Here is a 19621-nt window from a genome sequence, read left to right as displayed (position 1 = left end):
CAGAGGCTCTCTCTCTCTAGCTGTCTTTGAAGAAGGAAGTGGCCGTGTCAGGGGATGCCCATGGGGCGAGGAGCACGGGTCAGCCTCTGGAAACTGAGGGCAGCCTCCAGCCCATAGCCAGTGGAAACCAGGGCTCTAAGTTCCATAGATATGAGGAAATGCATTTGCCAACAACCAGGGTAGGCTTGTAAGTGAATTCCTCCCCAGTCAAATGCAGCCCAGACAGAGCCTTGATTGAAGCCTTGCAGAATCCTAAGAGAGGACACAGAGAAGCTGCGCCAGACTCCTAGCCCACAGAAACTGTGAGATTATAAATGTGTCACCTAAATCCACTAGGTTTGTGGATATACTGGCTCCAATATACTACTGTCCCTCATCAGCTGCCTTTCACACAGGTAAGTCCCTGATACTTGCAACCCAAAGACTCTTGGCTAATATGAGAGCACTCAGCCTGGGCCGGTGCTCTGCATTGGGTAGAGCTGTCCATCCAGGAGAGTATGGACAGGAGGCGGAAGAGGCTAGGGACAGCACAGCAAGTGCCATGCAGCACAAGTCCTGACACAGAGGGGGCAGCAACTAGTGGGCTAGACTTCCCCGCGGAGCCCCAGAAGTACTTGGGGTAAGGAAGGAGGAAGACTAGTGAACAGGTGGGAGCCACTGAGCCAACCAAATCTGGGTATGTGATTTCATTTGCACTTAACCCTGCTTGAAGTTCATTGTAAATGCATGTCTTGTGTCAAACTTAGGATATGTGGGGCCATTACTTCTTCGGATATCTTTTCTTTCCCATTAATTCTTTCCTTCTGAGATTCCAGTTGAATATATATTAGATCTTCCTATTGTCCTTCATGTTTCTGAAGCTCTGTTTCCTTTTTCTTCTATTCTTCAGATTAGATTATTTCCATTGAACTATCTTCAGGTTTCTGACTCTTCCTTCTGTCATCTCAGTTTTCCTATTAAGTCCATTCAGTGAATTTTTAATTTTATTTTTTATTTAAAAAATTTTCAATGCTTTTGTTTTGGAGAGAGAGAGAGAGACAGAGACAGAGTGCAAACAGGGGAGGAGCAGAGAGAGAGAGGGAGACATAGAATCCAAAGCAGGCTCCAGGCTCTGAGCTGTTGGCACAGAGCCTGACGTGGAGCTCAGACCCATGAACTGTGAGATCATGACCTGATCCGAAGTCAGATGCTCAGCTGACTGAGGCACACAGGTGCCCCATGAATTTTTATTTTAGATATATATTTTATTTTTCACTTTTATATTTTCCATTTGATTCTTATAGTTTCTATTTCTCTGTTGAGAATCCCTACTATTTCTTTCATTATGAATTTCTTTTATATAACTGGCCAAGGTTTAGTAGCTCTTTTAAGACACTTATCAGCTAATTCCAACATCTGGATCACGCCAGAGTCAGGCTCCATTCTTGAGAATATATCAATTTTTATTTATTTTATAATTGTATATTGAATAATTTTGTATTATACCTTGGACATTTCTGGTTTTCTAAAATTTTTGTATGTTGAATAATTGTGGATTCTATTTTAGACATTATAAATGATTTATTGTAAAAACTCTGGATTCTGTTATATTCTTCCAAAGAGTGTTGATTTTTTTTTTTTTTTTTTTTAATCTATCAGGAAATTGACTGGACTTAAACTGCAAACCCCATCACCCAGGGACCTTGTTAAAATGCAGTGGCTGCTAAAATCTCAGTTCTGTTATCCTTACCTGAGCTGCTTTGAGTTTGCCTTGCATATGTGGTTTAGAGGTCCTTTCTCTCGCTTTCGTTCGTGAACTCTCCCTATTTGCACTTTCCAGGGGAAAAGTGCCCCAAACTCTCTGATTCTTCAAGTCAGAAAAAATTTAGGGTTTCTATCAGTCCTGCATGATGCCCCTCACTGAAGCCCACCTTTAGGCTAAAGAAGTTTGAAAAGAGTGAGGGAGAGGACCATCCAGTACCATTTCCTCCTTCCAAGTGTCAACTCTCTGCCTCTGGTAACTTTCTAGTGCCATCAGGTAGTTGATTTTTATATGTAGTTTTTGAGTTTATAGATGCTATCTGTGGAAGTGACAGTATGGTAGGAACTTACTCAGCTATTCTCAACAGGAAAATCTGTGACTTCATTGGAGTTTATTGGATACTAAGCCTGAGGACATAGGAGATACAAAAATATCACTGATTACTTTTTACAGGTGAGAAACCTGAGCCCTCACAGGTCCATCAGGCTTAAAACTCCTCCTCCACCCCATTTTATCCAAGTCCACTTGGGCAAAGCAAGAATAAGACGGTGTCCACTGTGTGGAGACAAGGAGGACCTGGCAGGAAAGAGAGACAGAGGAAATGCCAAACTGCGCCAGCCTGAATGTTCAAGTCCTTTGGGACCAAGGAGTTGCCACATGAGCTTAAAGCCTTGCACATGGTCTGTTTGAAGACTTCTCAGATCTCTTTGTTTCTTTCCTTTTAATTTCTCTTGAGAATTCCAGCCATCTCAGTTGTGCTAAGGGCATATAAGTCTGCTGACAAGCAGAACTCTGGCAGTGCTTTATGGCTACCCCAGACAAAACCAGAGACCAAAAAATGTCATAGGACCTCAGAGATGATCTTTCTCAAACACCTCGTTTTAAAGCCGATGAAACTGAGGCCTAGAAAGGTGAAGCAATTTGCCCAATACTTCCCAGCCATTCAGTGGCTGAGCTAGTTCTGGTGTTCAAGTCTCTCAATTCCTGCCAAACAAGCATAGCTCCTTCATACCCATATGTAGTCCTCAATCTCTCTCTCTCTCTCTCTCTCTTTGGCCTGTCCACACTGCTACCATGAAATATCAACACCAATGACTCCGTTTGACTCTGATGGCATGGAGGGGAGGGCATCCATCTATCCATTGAAGTAGTAATTCACAACCATGTTATAGTATTCAGGAAAGATGATAATACCCATAAACGCCCAAGTGAATCCCAATGAACATCATCCCACCAATGAATTGAGGTTGATGGATTCCAGAGTGATGTCTACTCTATGGTGCTTCTCCCCCACCACCACCACCACTAAGTCACCCACCGTAGATGCGAAAGGCATACTCGATCTTCAGGCTGGGGCAAGCCTGCTCACTGAAAACAGATGCCATACCCAGGACATCCTCAAAGGAGAACACATCATCGTGGGAGAACACTTTGCAGATTCGGTCTCTAAAAGGGTTGACCTGCAGGGAAGGAGGAAGAGGAGTGAGGAGGCCTGTCGGGATCAGGTTCATGCCTCCCTGGCCCTCACATATCTATCACAAGCACAGCAAATTCCTCTTGGGCACCGTCCTCCACTTTCTGTTTGCCCAATTCATTTCCACTTACCTGGGCTCCTTTCCCCCAGTTGCTCAGTGGCCCGGTCCTGGCTGTTCTAAACTCTCCTTGCCTGCTGCCAGGTCTTATCAGATCCCAACTTTGCTGTAGTGTTCTAAAAGGACCCCGATCCCTCCCCTCAACCGACCCAGATTCTTTTTCCTTAGATGCACCTCAGCCAAGAAAGCTATTTGATTCTTTCTGTGAGTTCACATAGTAGATCTGAACGGCCAACTGTGCCCAATTTTTAATTAGTTGAAACAAATCTCTGGTTGATTGTTCTAGTCACTGACAAGATACCTCTTCAAGGCTCCAAGCTGCATGCAAATGGATTAGTTCCTCTGCCTCAAGCACCCAATGGGCCTATTACCTCCCTCAAGGACAGTTGAGCCCCAGCCCCAGCCTGTATGCTTGTTGAACTCTCCTTAGGGTTTTTCCAGCAACAGCCAATGCGTATCCATCTGGTTTTGATTTCCCCATTTACAACACATGAAAATTTCTTTTTCATTTCTTTTGAACTGAGCTCCACGTTGAAATCTATGGTTTAGGGGTCCCTGGGTGGCTCAGTCGGTGAAGCATCTGACTTCGGCTCAGGTCATGATCTCACGGTTCGTGAGTTCGAGCCCCGCGTCGGGCTCTGTCCTGACAGCCCGGAGCCTGGAGCCTGCTTCTGTTTCTGGGTCTCCCTCTCTCTCTGCCCCTCCCCCATTCGCTCTGTCTCTCTCTGCCTTTCAAAAATGAATGAATGTAAAAAAAAAATCTATGGTTTAGTTTTATTTGGTATTCCTATGTATTTCAGATGAGAGGGAGAACATTCTGTGTCACCTCAGGTGGCCATGTAGCTCTCAAGCTTTTGTGAGCAAGCGAGGTATCTAAAGTCCTTGTTAAGAACACGAATTGTGAGCTCCCACCCTCAGATATCCCATTTTAGAAAGCCTGGGATGTAGCCCAGCATTATGGATGGATAGTGTCTTCCCCTAAATTGGTATGTTGAAGTCTTAACCCCCAGTATCTCAGAAAGTCACCTCACTTGGAAACAGGGTCTTATAGATATAATTAGTTAAGATGAGGGCATATGAACTAGGGTGGGCCTCTAATCCAATATGACTTGTGTCCTCAGTAAAAGGGGAAATTTGGACACAAAGACACACACTCGAGGAGACCACCATGTGCAGAGGAAGGCAGATATTGGGGTGAGGCATCTACAAGTCAAGGAATGCCGGACATTGCCAGCACGCCACCAGAAGTCAGGAGAAAGGCATGGGACAGATTTTTCCTCACAGTCCTCTGAAAAAACACACGCTGCAGACACTTTGATCTCAGCCTTCTAGCCTCTAGAACTGGGAGACAATAAACTTCTATTGTTTAAGCCACACAGTGGTGGTACTTTGTCACCGCAGCTTTAGCAAACTACCGTATCTAGGAAAATGCGTTGTGAATAAGGTCCCTAGGTGACAGGGTTAGTCTCACCTGTATATACATACGTATGTCCCAGGAGCGACCAGGGGCCAGGAGAATCTGGAGAATCCCAGCTACCTTGCTAGAACCTCCAAACAAACTCTTGCAGTGTCTGCTTCCTTCACCCTTTCACTTCAACACCCCCACTCCCTGAAAAGCTTATTGCGATGGCCTCAGATGGATGCCGATAAGGGCTCTCCACTGTGATGTGTTCCAGGTCACGTGTATCTAGCTAAGTGGCTTCACAAATTACTTTGCCAAATTTTAACTCAATTAACTCTTGCAAATGGTGGCTTAACAAGATTCCTGCAAAGAAATGACAATCCAAGATAATTCTTGCAATGCAAGTGTGGTGATCAAACCAGAAAATGTCAGAGCGGAACCTCTGCTACTTAAAATACAAGTTCCTCTTTATTTGGTAGTTGAAATGGTGAGAATCGAGTCAGACATAACTGAAGCCCCGGCTTCAATTCTCATTTCCTGTGCTCAGACAGGGGCAAGGCAGAGCAGCAAGCATTGAGCCTAAACATACATCCAGCCAGGGAGTGAGATACCAATCTTCCCTTCCCTGGGGGCCCACCTTCAGGACTTGGCTTTTCTGGGAGTGATGGGGGAGGGGAGATGGTTGCCAGGAAGCCAATCCACTCCCTCTTAGATCCACGTCACGTGACTGTCACACACACACACACACACACACACACACACACACACACCTTACACCTTGTCTTATAAAGAAGATTGGGAAGGAGACGGTGTGGTAGTGGGGGAAGGGGGGAGGTAGCCAGAATAAGACATAGAACGCAATGTGTTGACTGCAAAGACTTTCGGAAGATGTGGGGAAAATATTGCTGAAGATGTAGCGAAATAAGCATTAGAACAAATTTCACACTGTGGGAAGTTTGCTAAGTAGTTGAAGGAAAGTACAGATGTTTCTAACATGGTTTTCCTAGATTCGGTTTCAATAATGAAATACATAAAGAACTACATTTCTGTGAGCCACTAACGGAAAGAGGCGATATTGACTGAACAGTACATTACTTCTTTAATGAAAACACCAGTGATGGGAAAAACCGTCTGAGCGCAATCACTGATGGAGTGGCTGCTCCGTGATGAAAAGGATTCTGGGTAAGGGTTCAGGGATGGCCACATGCAAAACCAATGCCCTGCAAAACTTCCTGCAGGCTACCACAGTCAAGAGGTTAAGTCTGGGAGTACACAAAGTGCTACAGGATGCATCGTGTGGTTCGTTTTTTTAAAAAGAGTTTAAAACACAGTAAAACATACACCGTGATTTGTGATCAGAAGGGAAGTGGCTTTGAAAATCTTTTGAACCACATAGAGGTTTGCTGGCCATCTCCTGGCAGAACACTTAAAATAGCCATCAAACTTTAAGAGGAATTATATGTGTTTCTTGTACAAAAAGGCAAACATTCCAAATTCGCTGAGCGTTTTATGATGACAAGGGATTGTTGGCAGATATCCACCGAAAAATGAGCTCAAATTCTTCTGAATCTTCAAGGTAGAGGTGACTCATTTTAACAGGGAGTGAGAAAAGTCCTTGCTTTTCCAAAAAAACTCCTGCTTTGGAGAGAATGTTTTGAACATCAGATTTTTGTTGTTGAAAACATGTGGAGTCACCTAAAATAATGCTTCTATCTGTGTACTTGAACATATTAGAAACAGACTTTTCTAATCTGTTTGAAAACCATCCAAATGGAAAGCGTCAGTGGATTTCGGGTCCATTTGTTAAAAATATAAAAATGCAGTGTTTTCCAATTAGCTTCTAAGAGCCACTGACTGGCATGAGGGAAGATGGACATCTACTAGCTTAATTTCAATAAAAGGCCTTTAATTGGTGGATGGGATTGAAAATGAGTGCCATAATTTGATACAGGCGGCCAATGATACATTTCTTCTCTTTGGATCAGCTGTGACAGCCACTAAAAATAAACTCAACTAGAACCAGACCCCCAAATGATTCCATCTCCAAGTGTTAAAGCAAGATTTTAAAGAATAATGAAGCTTATCCAACCACGTTGCTTGCCCTCACCCCATGATTATTAATTATAAGCAAACAATACAATTATGAGAGGAGGAAATTTTGTTGTACAAATGAAAGGGGCATTTGTTTTTAAGATATTTTATGTTTATTTCGTTGATAAAATAATTAGCTTTTAAATTTTTAAATTTTTTTTTATGTTTATTTTTGAGAGAGAGAGAGACAGAGCATGAGCGGGGGAGGGGCAGAGAGAGAGGGAGACACAGAATCCGAAGCAGCCTCCAGTCTCCGAGCTGTCGGCACAGAGCCCGACGCAGGGCTTGAACTCACAGACCACGAGATCATGACCTGAGCCCAAGTTGGACGCCCGACTGACTGAGCCATCCAGGCGCCCTTAGCTTTTAAATTTTTTGTTTTGCATGTTTCTGTTGTAACATACTGGTGTCATAGTAAAGGCATAGGGTTGGGATACACACATATTACAGGTGTGCAACCCCATTTTTTAAGTGCTGGGGAGGCATGATTAAAAATAGCTAGTGATCTCTGGTCTAGTCTAATCCCCTCATAAATCATGGACGTGGAAAAGAGTCCCCAGAGTTGAAGGAGTGACTTACCCAAGGTCACTCAGCCTAGGACCCAATTCTGAGTCCAGCACTGTTTCCACTATGGGCCCCTGTGGCAAATAAACATAAAAGAAAAGGTAACGACGAGGCAGAACATGTGACCTTTAAAACATAAAAGTCCTTGCAACTAGAACCTCTTAAAAGTCTTACTTTAATATAACACACACACACACACACACACACACACACACACACACACACATTTTTGACACAGAATGCCAAACGGAGGCTAGCCTGAAGTCAAAGTCATGGCACCTGACTGTGAGAGCTCCACGTCTTGCCGGCTAGCCGGGAGGGGCCATGGTGGCCGTCCCGTTAGCAGCCCTAGAGGAGGACAGTGAGAGCAAACACAGTGGAGCCGACAGGAGGTGAAGTTAACAGGGAGCTGGCAGGCTGGGGCGTGGTGGAGGTGCCAGAGTGAGGGGTGGGGGATGCTGTTCCAGAGAGGATGGCAGGGCAGATGACACACAGGGCCAGGCGTCACCAGAGCTGTTTCTGGGCCCCGAGACCAACGGGTGGCTGGTACGTCCTCTGCGAGACCCGGCGGGCACCTGCCAGGAGGGTGTCCCTGGCCTGTCTCTGTTCCAGCAATGGCAGCTTCCCCCTCTCCCAGGTTCCCTGCCTCATCCCTTCCCAGGGATGATCCCAGGGCACAGACTTCCCCTGTGGCGACATGTCCTCATCACGCCTGCAGCTCTCTGCAAAGGGATGCTCTTAGTGCTGCAGGGATGGTTTCTGAGCGTCCAGGAGAGGCCCATACCTCTCCCTGCTCTCCACCCTGAGCTGAGCGCCAGTTCAGCCGGCGTCCTTGGGTCCAGCCCAGCCACCAGCAGACAGAACAGCTGGGAAGAGGCGGGAGAGGAGCAAGCCTCTTGAGTGATCATAGTTCCAGTTTACTGTGTTTCAGATTTGTGTTGCTATTACTTTAAAAGTCTGAAATCTGAACCAATGAATCTTGGGATCTATCTAGAGAGTTGCAGTCTGTATTAAATTTCACACTCATTTAGAAGCCGCCAATACTCCCAAGGAGGAAGAAGATGACATTTGACAAAGCAATGCCTTCGTTTCAAGAATAACACGTACCCCAGTGCGAAGGCCTTCTGAACAAGGGAACATAAACATGTCAGCATAGAAATTTATACAGGTAACTCAGTAGTGCGATCTCCATCGATGCATGACAAAACTAAAAAAGATGAAAATAAACCCCAAATGCTGGGGATTTTTTTTTTTTTGGAAACAGAAACTACAGTTTGTTGACAATAAAAAGATTGCAGTCCTTGCCAAAAAAACTAAAAATTTTTAAAAGATCTTCTCAAAGTTATTGAACAAGAGATTTGATTTGAAGATGAAAATCAGAAGGAAAATATTTGGACTTAGTTTAAAAATATCTCCTCACCATTTCTCCAAGTAGCACACAGTCAAAAGGAGCTTTTTACCGTTGCTGGAAAAAATTCACACAAAAATACGCTAGTGACTCAACAGTGACGTCACTGATGAAGTTTTATTTTCAAGAGCTTGTTTTTTAGGGGGAAAAAAAGACCAAATAGTAGTATTTCATGTAGAACTTCTCATGGCTAATTAAACTTTCTTAATTTTTGGTGTCTGTTGGTTTTGAATAAGGCTTCATTTTTGTTCATTTTGCCTGCTATCAATACTTGTTAAAAGTACCCGATGAATGTGTGTAGTTTTTAGATTTTAAACAGATGTAAAGCATGTGTCAAGGAAGGGAGTAGAGGGAGGTGTCTGCTGGGAGGGGTACAGAAGATGCCAGTCCCTTCTGGGTCTTGTGTGGAGGCCTGAGGTTACTGACACAGACTCCTCATATCTGTGCAAGATTGGGTGAGCAAACACCAAGTCCCAGGAGAAGGGTGTAACAAATCTTTTGTATTTTAGTGCCTTTAAAAACTTCCCTTAGGGGCATCTGGGTGGCTCAGTCGGTTGGGCGCCCGACTTTGGCTCCGGTCATGATCTCACGGTTCACAAGTTCAAGCCGCGCGTTGGGTTCTGTGCTGATGGCTCAGAGCCTGGGGCCTGCTTTGGATTCTGTGTCCCCCTCTCTCTCCGCCCCACTCTTGCATGCGCTCTTGTCTCTCTCTGTCTTTCAAAAGTAAATAAACATTTAAAAAAAATTTTTTTTAGATTCCCTCAGATAAACCATATTTATGGAGTGGCAGACTCAATATTACTAAGATATTGATTCTTCCCAAATTGATCTGCAGAGTTAATGCAATGCTAGTTAAAATCTTCCAGCTGGTGTTTTTGTAGAAATTGACAAGCTGATTCTAAACTTTATATGGAAATGCAAAAGATGAAGAACAGCCAAAACATTTCTGAAGAAGAGGAAGAAGGTTGAAGCACTTATATGAATCAACATCTTGCTATAGCTTTAGTAATCAATACAGTGTGGTACTGGTACAAGGAGAGACAGACCAATGGCCATAATAAAAATTGTGGAAACAGACCCACACATATTGGGCTACTTGATTTATCACAAAGATCACATGGCTACAGAGTGGGAGAAAGGAGAGTCTATTCAATAATTGGCGCTGGGTTGATTTCTACCTCACACCATACGCAAAAGTCAATTCCAGATTGATCATAGATCTAAGGCGGAAAACCAATAGTAAAACTTGGAGACAAAAGCAGGAGAACGTTTTCATAACCTTGAGGCAAAAATTCTTTACCAATATACAAAAAGCATTAATCATGAAGGGAAAAAAATCCATGAATTGGAGTATATTAAAATCAAGAATTTATGTTATTCAAAAGACATCATTAAAAGAGCAAAAAGGTAAGCCACAGCAAGTGATAGGTACTTCAACAGGTGACTGGATAAACAAAGTCTAGATTATCCATACATGAGACTACTTCTTAGCAATAGATAGGAGCTAACTAGTCAATTCCTGCATGTCGATTCTGTTAGTCAACTCTGTTGCATGTTGATTCGTGCAACAACGTAGACAATTCTTAGATGTGTTTTGCTAAGTAAAAGAAGTCGGATCCAAAAGACTATGCATCGTATAAGTCCATTTGTATGACATCCGGGAAAATGCAAAACTATAGGGATGAAAAACAGATGAGTGGTTGTCAGTAGTTGGGGGAGGGGACGGAGTTAACTACAAAGGGGCCTCACAAGGAAATTTTTCAGGTGATGGAATTGTTCCGTATGGTGACACTGCAGGGGCAGGTCCACCCCCCTATGCATTTGTTTAAACCCATAGAACCACATACCCCACAATGGGTGAAGTTTATAGGATGTGAACAAAAAATTTAAAAAGTTTTAAAGACCCAGGATGCTAGTAAACCTAGAATGACATGGAGACCACGATAAGTGAAAGTGACTGTATTACAAGCGTAAGACAAAACCTCACCAAAAGGAATTGGGAGGGAGGGGCTGACCAAATGACTTCGGGAAACGGTGGTTTGACTGAGTACATAAGTCTAAAAAAAAAAAAAAAAAAAAAACCCACAAACCAACACTGTGCTCTAGCTAGCAAATTTTTTTCACACGGGGGGAGGGTTAACCATTCTGAAACTACATGGATACTGGGGTTGAGCAAACAGGTAAATAAAGAACAGATAGTAGGACCCAAGTGTCTCACTGTCAAAAGAAGTTACAAATAAGCAAGAGGGGAAGTCTGGATGTGGTGCTGGGTTAGTCAGAGAAATCAGTATGAATTCATGGGTATCGGTATATATATACATACACAGAAATACTGGTGTGTGGTATATATGAGTTAATATACATACGTGTATTTTCTGGCTCCATCTACTAAGTAACTTTACAGTGGAGAAACCTAGAAACAACACCTTGATTAAGTGATCAAGGTTAACATTACCAGTAATAGGTCATGTTGATATTATGTCTTCCCTGATACGCTGTGATGAGAAGGGCACTTCACCTCTGTGGTATTCATTGCACAAATCCATAACCCCCGTCTAATCAAGAGAACACAGGTGACAGACCCAAGCTGAGGGAGGTTCTACTAAAACACCTGGCTGGTGCTCTCCAAAAAATCATGAAAGACAAGACTGAGAATCTGTCACAGATGAGGGGAGACTGAAGGCAGTGTGGGAGCCTGGAGTGGCTACTGGAACAGATAAAGGACATAAATGAGAAAACTGGTAAAATGTAAATAAAGTTTGTCATTAGTTAGCCACGTCCCACCAATTTTAATTTATCATTAGGGTGGAATACATACATATAGGGGAACAAAGATAAAAAGGAAACTAGGCAATCCAAAATATAGAGAGCAATAGCTTTAACTCTGAGAGAAAGAAAGAAAAAAAGGCTCTCATCCTATTATTCTATACCCAACAAAAATATCCTTCAAACTTAAAGGCAAAAGACTTGTTCTTCCCAGGCCAACAAAAGCAGAGAGAATTCATCCGCAGACCAGAGCTACAAAAAGATTAAAGGAAGTCCTTCAGGAAGAAGGAAAACAGCAGAAGGAAACTTGGATCTACACAAAGGAATGAAGAACACCAGAAATGATAAATATGTGAGTAAATACAAAAGAACTTTTTCTCATTTTAAATCTTTTTCAGGGCTCCTGGGTGGCTCAGTCGGTCCGACTTCGGCTCAGGTCATGATCTCACGGTTCATGAGTTCAAGCCCCGTGTCGGGCTCTGTGCTGACAGCTCGGAGCCTGGAGCTGCTTCAGATTCTGTGTCTCCCTCTCTCTCTGCCCCTCCCCTGTTCATGCTCTGTCTCTCTCTCTCAAAAATAAATAAACACCATACAGAGAAAGACAGATACCATATGCTTTCACTCTTACGTGGATCCTGAGAAACTTAACAGAAGACCATGGGGGAGGGGAAGAAAAAAAAAAGTTAGAGAGGGAGGGAGCCAAACCATAAGAGACTCTTAAATACAGAGAACAAACTGAGGGTTGATGGGGGGTGGGGTAGAGGGGAAAGTGGGTGATGGGCACTGAGGAGGGCACCTGTTGGGATGAGCACTGGGTATTGAATGGAAACCAATTTGACAATAAATTTCATACAAATAAATAAATAAACAAACAAACACCAAAAAAATATTTAAATCCTTTTCAAAGAGACATATCCATATATATAGCTAGAGATTTCAATATCCTTCTGTCAATAGTTGGTAGAACAATAGACCAAAAAATCATTAAGGATATAAAAGGCTATCAACCAACTTGTGTTACTCAACATTTTACAGAGCACGCCACCTTACACAGTACAATACACATTTTTCTCAAGTGCGCTTGGCACATTTACCAAGATAGATCACATTTTAGGTTATAAAGGAAGTCTCAATAAATTTTAAAAGATTTAAATCATACAGAATATGATCTCTGACCGCAACAAAATTAAATTAGAAATCAGTAACCGAAAGATACCTTGAAAACCCCCAAAGTCAGAGAAATCACAAGGGAATTCAGGAAATGATTTGATCTAAATGAAAATGAAGACACAATATATCAATACCTGTGGTATTTGGTACAAGCACTGTGTACAAGGAAATTAACAGCATTTGATGTTTATATCAGAAAATAAAGGACTTAAATATCCATGTAAATGGGATAAAAAGGCCCTTCACCCAAGAGTTGGAGTTGGTCACTGGAGGAAAAGGGAGTCAGAGATTCCAGGTCTATCAGGTGGAGCCCATTCTAACCCCGTGCTCCTGGGCCACTTGCCCCAAGAAGGTGGCCGCTGAGGACATGAAGGAGCTTGTCACCAGAGGCAGTGCTTGGAAGCCACGAGTGGATAGAGCTTCTGGGCTGGACTGAGAATGGACAAGTTGGATGTCCCTTCACAGACGGCTTCTCTTCCTTCCATCCCATTGCCCCGGAGGAATTCCTAGATCTGGGTCTGAACCGGGTCACCCTTCAGCACGAGAGTAACTCTGCCAGCAGGTGGCAGTGTTGAGTTGAAGTTGTTCAGTCAGCTCTCAAACCCAGCACGGGTGAGCACCTACTGTGTGCAAGTCACTGATCTGGGCTGTGCCTATCTCGCAGGCAGATGGCAGGATACACATCACCACTCTGTTTTACAAAGAGAGGAAAGCCCAGGGAAGAAGAATTCACACTCCTAATTCAATGCTTTGTCTGCACCGCTGCTCTTGACTCCATTGGGTATTTAATTAATTTTTTTTCCAAGACAATATCTCACATTCATATTTCTGCACACACAAAGCAGGTGGGGTTTGAGGCATTACCCTGAGTCCCAGGCCCCTGAGAGTTGGCAGTCGATCAGAGAACAAACCAATAGAGCTTGAGGATATGGCTTCTCAGCTAGGGACACAAAGGCACAAAGCTCGTGACCTGAACTTCAAGTCCTTGGAGCAAATGCATAAGGTGAGTCACCGCACAGTGGGCACTGAGCAAGTTCCGGGACCCCCCAAGTGATGGGAGATGCCACCTCCGTCCTTTATGGGACTCCACCCAGGCACTCAAATAAGTCCGTTCAGAAACAGCGGGGGCGAGGGATAGAAGTATCTGAATCAAGTACAAGTAAAATGACAAGAGCCTGGACAGAGTAGTGTTGCTACAAGGTAGGGTAGACAAAGGGCCCGGAAAGAGAAACCAGCCAGGAGACAGAGAAAGGACAGGAGCCAAGGCCACATCAGGCAGGGAGCAAGATATGGTGGGACTCTGGGGCGGGGATGAGGAAACCAGGCCAGGCAGCAGGGTCCCCTTCCTTCTCCCCATGGCCTGAAGCCCCTCCCTCCCCTTCCAGCCGGGCCAGGTTTCAGCCGGATGGATAAAAACGTTCTGTAGGAGAGAGCAACCGTGGGGCTTAACCTGGACCCTCCAGCCTCTCAAAGGCCCACACTGGTCTGTATGATCCTCACCAGGTGGAGAGCAGCCTGACATTTCCATTTAAGGGGAGTCGGGGACAGAGAGCGTGAGGGATGGGCGATGCGCTTAGGTGAACGCACTCTTAAGTTGGCCAGGACTTTGTTTATAAAAAAGGGACAGTCTCTGCATTTTAGATGTTCAACCTTCCTGAAGTCTAAAAACAGAGAGGCCCGTATGGGAGCTGTCTCCTAGTGACAGATGGGTTGGCAGGGACAGGCTGAGGATGTGTCCTGCCGGCAGCTGGAGGCAGATCACTGCAAGAACAAACAGGGGAGAAAGGCAGTAAAAAAATGTTCAATATTATTAAACATCCATGGGACCACGTGGCTTAAACCTGGCTCAGGCCCACCAGCCCCATCTCTCCCCAGATTTCAGGCCCACAGGTACCTGCCACTGCCCCGAGGAAACTTCCAGAAGAGCTACCTGCCACCCCAGAGGAGTTTGGGGAACTGCATTGTTTTCGGGGTGGCCCAGGGGCCTGGCATCGTGCTGTGGGGCACTCGAGGTGGGGAACGGAAGGAGCACAGGCTCCGGAGTCAGACTGACTCTAAAAAGCCAGTAGAATAATTTTGTTTGACATCTGTAAGATTTTGGTATCTTGCAGCTTCTGAGGTTTATACAATCTCAAGTGCAACTTGCCCAAGCAAGAAAGGAAAAAAAAAAAAAAAAAGGGAGCCAAAAAGACCAGTTGTCCCTCACTGGTTTACCAACACTTATTACAGGAAAGACGGACTTAGCCATTTTATAGACGAATGTCTATTCACATCCGTACATCCCGCCACCTCCTTTTTAACAGCTCAAGATCAACTCTAGAAGCCAAACAACACATCACATCCCTGGGTAACAAGAGCCACAACAAAACCAGCTGCGTGACTTTGGGCAGACCATGGGCCCCCTCCACCTCCCGTATGTAAAATGGGCAGAATCGTAATTTTGCTCATGGGGTTTTATAGGGATCGAATGGGCTCATGTTTGCAGAACAACTGCTCCTGGCGGGACCTCAATAAGCATTAGCTTCAATTAGTAAGCCCCCCAACTTCACCATCCCCTACACCAGGATCGCCAGCACCCCTAGGCCCTGGCAGAGCTGAGAAAATTTTTTTGAGATAGAGAGCTGGGGAGAGGGGCAGAGGGAGAGAGAGGCAGAGACAGAGAGAGAGAGAGAGAGAGAGAGACAGACAGAATCTTAAGCAGGCTCCACGCCCAGCATGGAGCCTGATGTGCGGCTCGATCACACCATCGCGAGATCGTGACCTGAGCTGAAACCAAGAGTCGGACACTTAACCGCCTAGGCCACCCAGGCGCCCTTATACACTTTGAGCTCCCAAGCAAAGATGTCACCTGGGCCTACATGTTGCCCGGAGCTCACCCTGCCTGCCGATGGGGAGTGGAAACGTTAGTTCTGGCTCCAGGGGATGCCCGTGGCCCAACATTTCCTCAGGGGCACTGCTGACTGTGGCCAGAGGCCTCACCTCTGTGCGACATCTCCAGGGGACTCAAGGGAGAGCAGTCTGAGGAGAAGCTGGGTGCGAGGGGGGCTGGCTAGAGACTCACCAAGATGCTTAACACACCCACTGGCTTTGCGTCTGAACCCACAGGTACCTGTCACCAGAACTTGCACTCATTACCCCATCAGAGGCTTGGTGAATCAGTTCCTGCCACAGCAGGACCCAAGAATCCGTATCTTAACAAGCTGCCCAGGTGGCTTTCATGGCGCGGATCCTTAGACTACACTAAGTGACCCTGTCAAAGTCACAGTGCTTATCAATGACAGAGGCACGACATCAGATGCGGCCCGCCCCCACCGTGTCCCCTCCAGGACACAGCATGCCCAGCCAACAAAGACGTGGGTGGGGATGGGGGCCAAATGGGGAAGTGGTGGGCAGCACAGGCAGCCTCCAGCCTCACCCCAGGGCCGATGCCCAGCTGGCAAACATTTGCTTTGCACGAATACCTCACAAACTTCCTTTGCCTCCCTCTCGCTTCCCTCCGCTCCCATCCATCCCACAGGACAGCCCCTGCAGAGGCAGGTGGGGTCCATCGCCCCCACCCCACGGGGGCCCTCCCTTATCTGAACTCTGGCCGCACATGGTCAATTCCACCCGTGGCAAACTGTCGCTCCTGCAAACGTGTCCTTCAGCTGCTTTCCCTCTCACTTCCCTCTTCCAATTTCTGCCAGATTTATTTCGGAAATGTTTCCATTTACTGCCTTAGACCTTCTGATGAAAACCACTCCTCCCGGAGTACCAAATAAAGCGCTGGTGTTGAACGAACGACTCTCTAGTTCAATCCTGTAGCTTCGCTGTTTTGTTGAATTACTAAGATAATGAGAAAAAAAAAATTGCTCTTGATACTAAAGCAGCTGGCATCTGGGGAGGGGGGTCGTGTAAGTGGGACCCTGTGCTCCAGGAGGTCTGGGTGGAGAGAGGGAGAGGGAGAAGCAGGGGCCCCCAAAGGCCCTCTAGGCTGTGGAGAGTGAGGGGGACAGATGGGAGAGAGGGGCGGGGGCGGGGGGTGGGGGGGAAAGGCAGTGGATGCAAATGATTCAAGATGGTACCCTTCCTGGGACCTACCTGCCCCTTCAGCAGTGCCAACCAAAATCCATACAGTGGTCGGCGTGAGTGGAGTGGAAATCAGTGAAGAGGTCAAGGATTTTGTTGGGTAAATAAGAAGTGAAGCACATGTGCATGGAGATGGAAGGAGAAGGGACATAAGCATAAAGGGAGACATCAGAGCCCTTTGTCCTTGCAAGCCCTCTCCTTCCAAGAAGAAAGAGGAGGAGGAGGAGGAGGGGAAGGGGAAGAGAAGAATGGGGGGGGGGAGCTCTGCTCTCTCACAGGGCATCGTATCAGAGGGAAGGTGGCTCACAGCCAAGTCAGCTGGGTTTTCCGGGGCAGGAAGGCCCCCAGGTACTTAGGGCTCCACGTTCTGCAATCGCAGCAGGACGGGTCCCTCTACTTGAACGAGGCTGCACCGTGAGTGGCGTCAACCTGTGGTTCAGGCTGGGAACTTAACAAGAGTTTATCCGTTTTTCTGTGGAAAATGCAAACAAAGTTCCAAAGAACCAATATAAAAACGGCCTGTACCTGTACTCGAAGGGCACTTTGTGCAAAGCAGGACACGGTGACTGACGCAATGAGGTCACCCAGGGCAGACCAGGCCCGAGACGCTCGGGGAGCTGGCCGGAGCTGAGCTCCCCGGCTTCTCACGGGAGGGCAGGCTGCGTGTTGTTGCCCCTCGGCCCGCCCGGTTCCGGCCTGCTGTTTATAAGCAGCCTTCCTGTCTGTAAGCAGCGGGGGCTCTCAGAGTGTGGGGGCTGCTTTGCAGCTGTTTGGGGCCACCCACCCCAGGGCCCCCTGGGAACATGTTCCTCTGTGAACTCTGCAGAATGTATATCTTTGTCCGGAGACAACAGTCTCTCTTTTATCAACACATCTAAGCAACAGCAGTTGCTGTATCTCGTCACTCACTCTGCATCAACCGATAGAAACCGAAATGGGCTCGCCCCCCAGCCCGGTAGCGGCTACTCTCCCTCTGCGATGCTCAGTGATCCTTTAAACATCACAAAGTCCAAACCGAAGCGACTCAGAGGCCCTGGACCCTTTCGGTCCCTGATCGTTGGGATTATTGGCCTTTCGAAGCCCCCAACTTCCTCTCCTTCACTTTCCCCTTCATCCCGGGAACGTTACCCCAACCACAGCAGGCTGTCCTTGGCGGCTGAGGGCCCAGCCAGCACGGCTCGTCATTACTTAGGCATTCATTAAGTGCCTACTACGGGCCCAGACCTCTGGGCACCATGACTTATCCACATTTCCCCTTGGGCCCGCGGGGGAAACCGGTGCTCATTAAACATTTATTGCACGTCACATATTGTGCCACTCACACTCACATATGTGACCCCATCTGTTCTTTACAACAATCCACGCGGTAGATATGACTAAGGTCATTGTGTAGATAAAGAAAACCCAAGAGCTGAGAGGTGGAAGAACTTAACCAAAACAAGAGGGAGAGCGGCCATCAGATCCCAGGTCCGTCTGACCCTCAAACCTGAGCCCCCTCCATGGATTGTGTCCCAGGAAGATGCTGCATCAAAATGGAAAAAATGCTCACGGAGGGGTCAGGCTCTTGGGTCGGCAGGTGGGTCCAGGCTGAGCCCCGAGCAACGTGCTGTGACTGGTGCTGGTCCTCCACCAAGGGGAGGACTGAAAAAAGTGTCCTGTGAATCCTGGCATTGGGGGTGGGGGGAGGAGTGGTGGTGGCAGGACGCACTGATGCTGGGCCACAGCAAGGACGTGGAGCCCTGCCCCCGGTTCACAGCAGCACAGAAGGAGGAGCCCCAGAGCTAGGGCCACCACATCTCAGCAGGAAACGCCGAGCGAGTCCCTGATGCACGGCACGTCTGGGGAGGTGCTCACGCCGGACCCTCGTGGAGGATGGGGAAAATGGATAGGACCCCAACACACGCCTATCGAAAAACCACACGCAAAGCGACCTTTCCGTCAACTTGGAGAGCGGTCTCCAGGGCTCTCTCTCTCACCATTGACTTGGGTTAGGGATATTTCAGAGACCAGGTTTTACATTTATTTTGTCCCTCTTTCCCCCCTAGAGGCATAAATGTTCCTTGGTGTTGCTACTTAGTATAATTATCATTTTAATGGCTGCATAGTTCAAATTCACCAAGTGGACGGCCCTATCTCTCTCCTGCCTCCAAGGGGAACCTGGAAATCTAAACTAAGAAAATAATTCCCTAAAATGAAGAAAATAATACATGAGGATGTGTATTGCAAAATTATTTATAGTAGCAAAAAGAAAAAGAAAAGAAAAATCCTAGACTGGGAACCATGGTAATGTCCTGCAATGAGAGGGTGGTTTAGTAAATCAGAACGCAATGCAATTATGCCACCATTAAAATGATAATTACATGAACTATGTAACAACACGGAAAAAAAAAAAAAGCCAACATTTACGCCTAACGGTAGAAAAAACACAAAATAAAATTGCATGCCTGGGTGTCTACAGTGATGTAAAATAGTGTGCCCAGGAGGGAAAGGTCCCAGAAGCAATGACAACTTCCGTTAGGGTGGTCGGATGCTAAGGAATTCATTTGTAGAAAACGTATGTTAATGCTGACATAGCATTTGAACATAAATAAAAAGCGAGTTAAAAAACAACGTGTGCTTCAGAGACATTTTGCTAAGCTTAAGAACAAACTCTCCTTCCCAGGAGGTGGGAAGCAGGGGCTTTTGCTTTGCTTTCCTGTTTCCTTCTCTGCAGAGCAAGGGCTGGGCCCCAGGCCGAGCTGGACTGGGCTCCCAGACCCAGCGAGAGGGCCGGTGGATGTACTTCTCCTGCAAGGCCAGCAGGGAAGTGCCCGACTGGA

The 19621-nt window shown here is 46.3% G+C and overlaps 1 protein-coding gene across 3 annotated transcripts in view; it reads right to left on the bottom strand.

Annotated features, from left to right (window-relative positions):
* Positions 1-19621, bottom strand: part of CIB4 (calcium and integrin binding family member 4) — a 52109-nt gene that overhangs the window by 9416 nt on the left and 23072 nt on the right. For all 3 annotated transcript variants that reach the window (XM_045447461.1, XM_045447462.1, XM_045447463.1), the window contains exon 4: positions 3060-3201. In XM_045447461.1, the coding sequence (XP_045303417.1) occupies positions 3060-3201 (142 nt within the window). The remainder of the gene's footprint in view (positions 1-3059; positions 3202-19621) is intronic.

This window comes from Leopardus geoffroyi, chromosome A3 (genome assembly GCF_018350155.1).
Source record: "Leopardus geoffroyi isolate Oge1 chromosome A3, O.geoffroyi_Oge1_pat1.0, whole genome shotgun sequence".
Classification (NCBI taxonomy): Eukaryota; Metazoa; Chordata; class Mammalia; order Carnivora; family Felidae; genus Leopardus; species Leopardus geoffroyi.
Note: the sequence above shows the minus strand (reverse complement) of the source record. Positions and strands in the feature narration are given on the sequence as shown.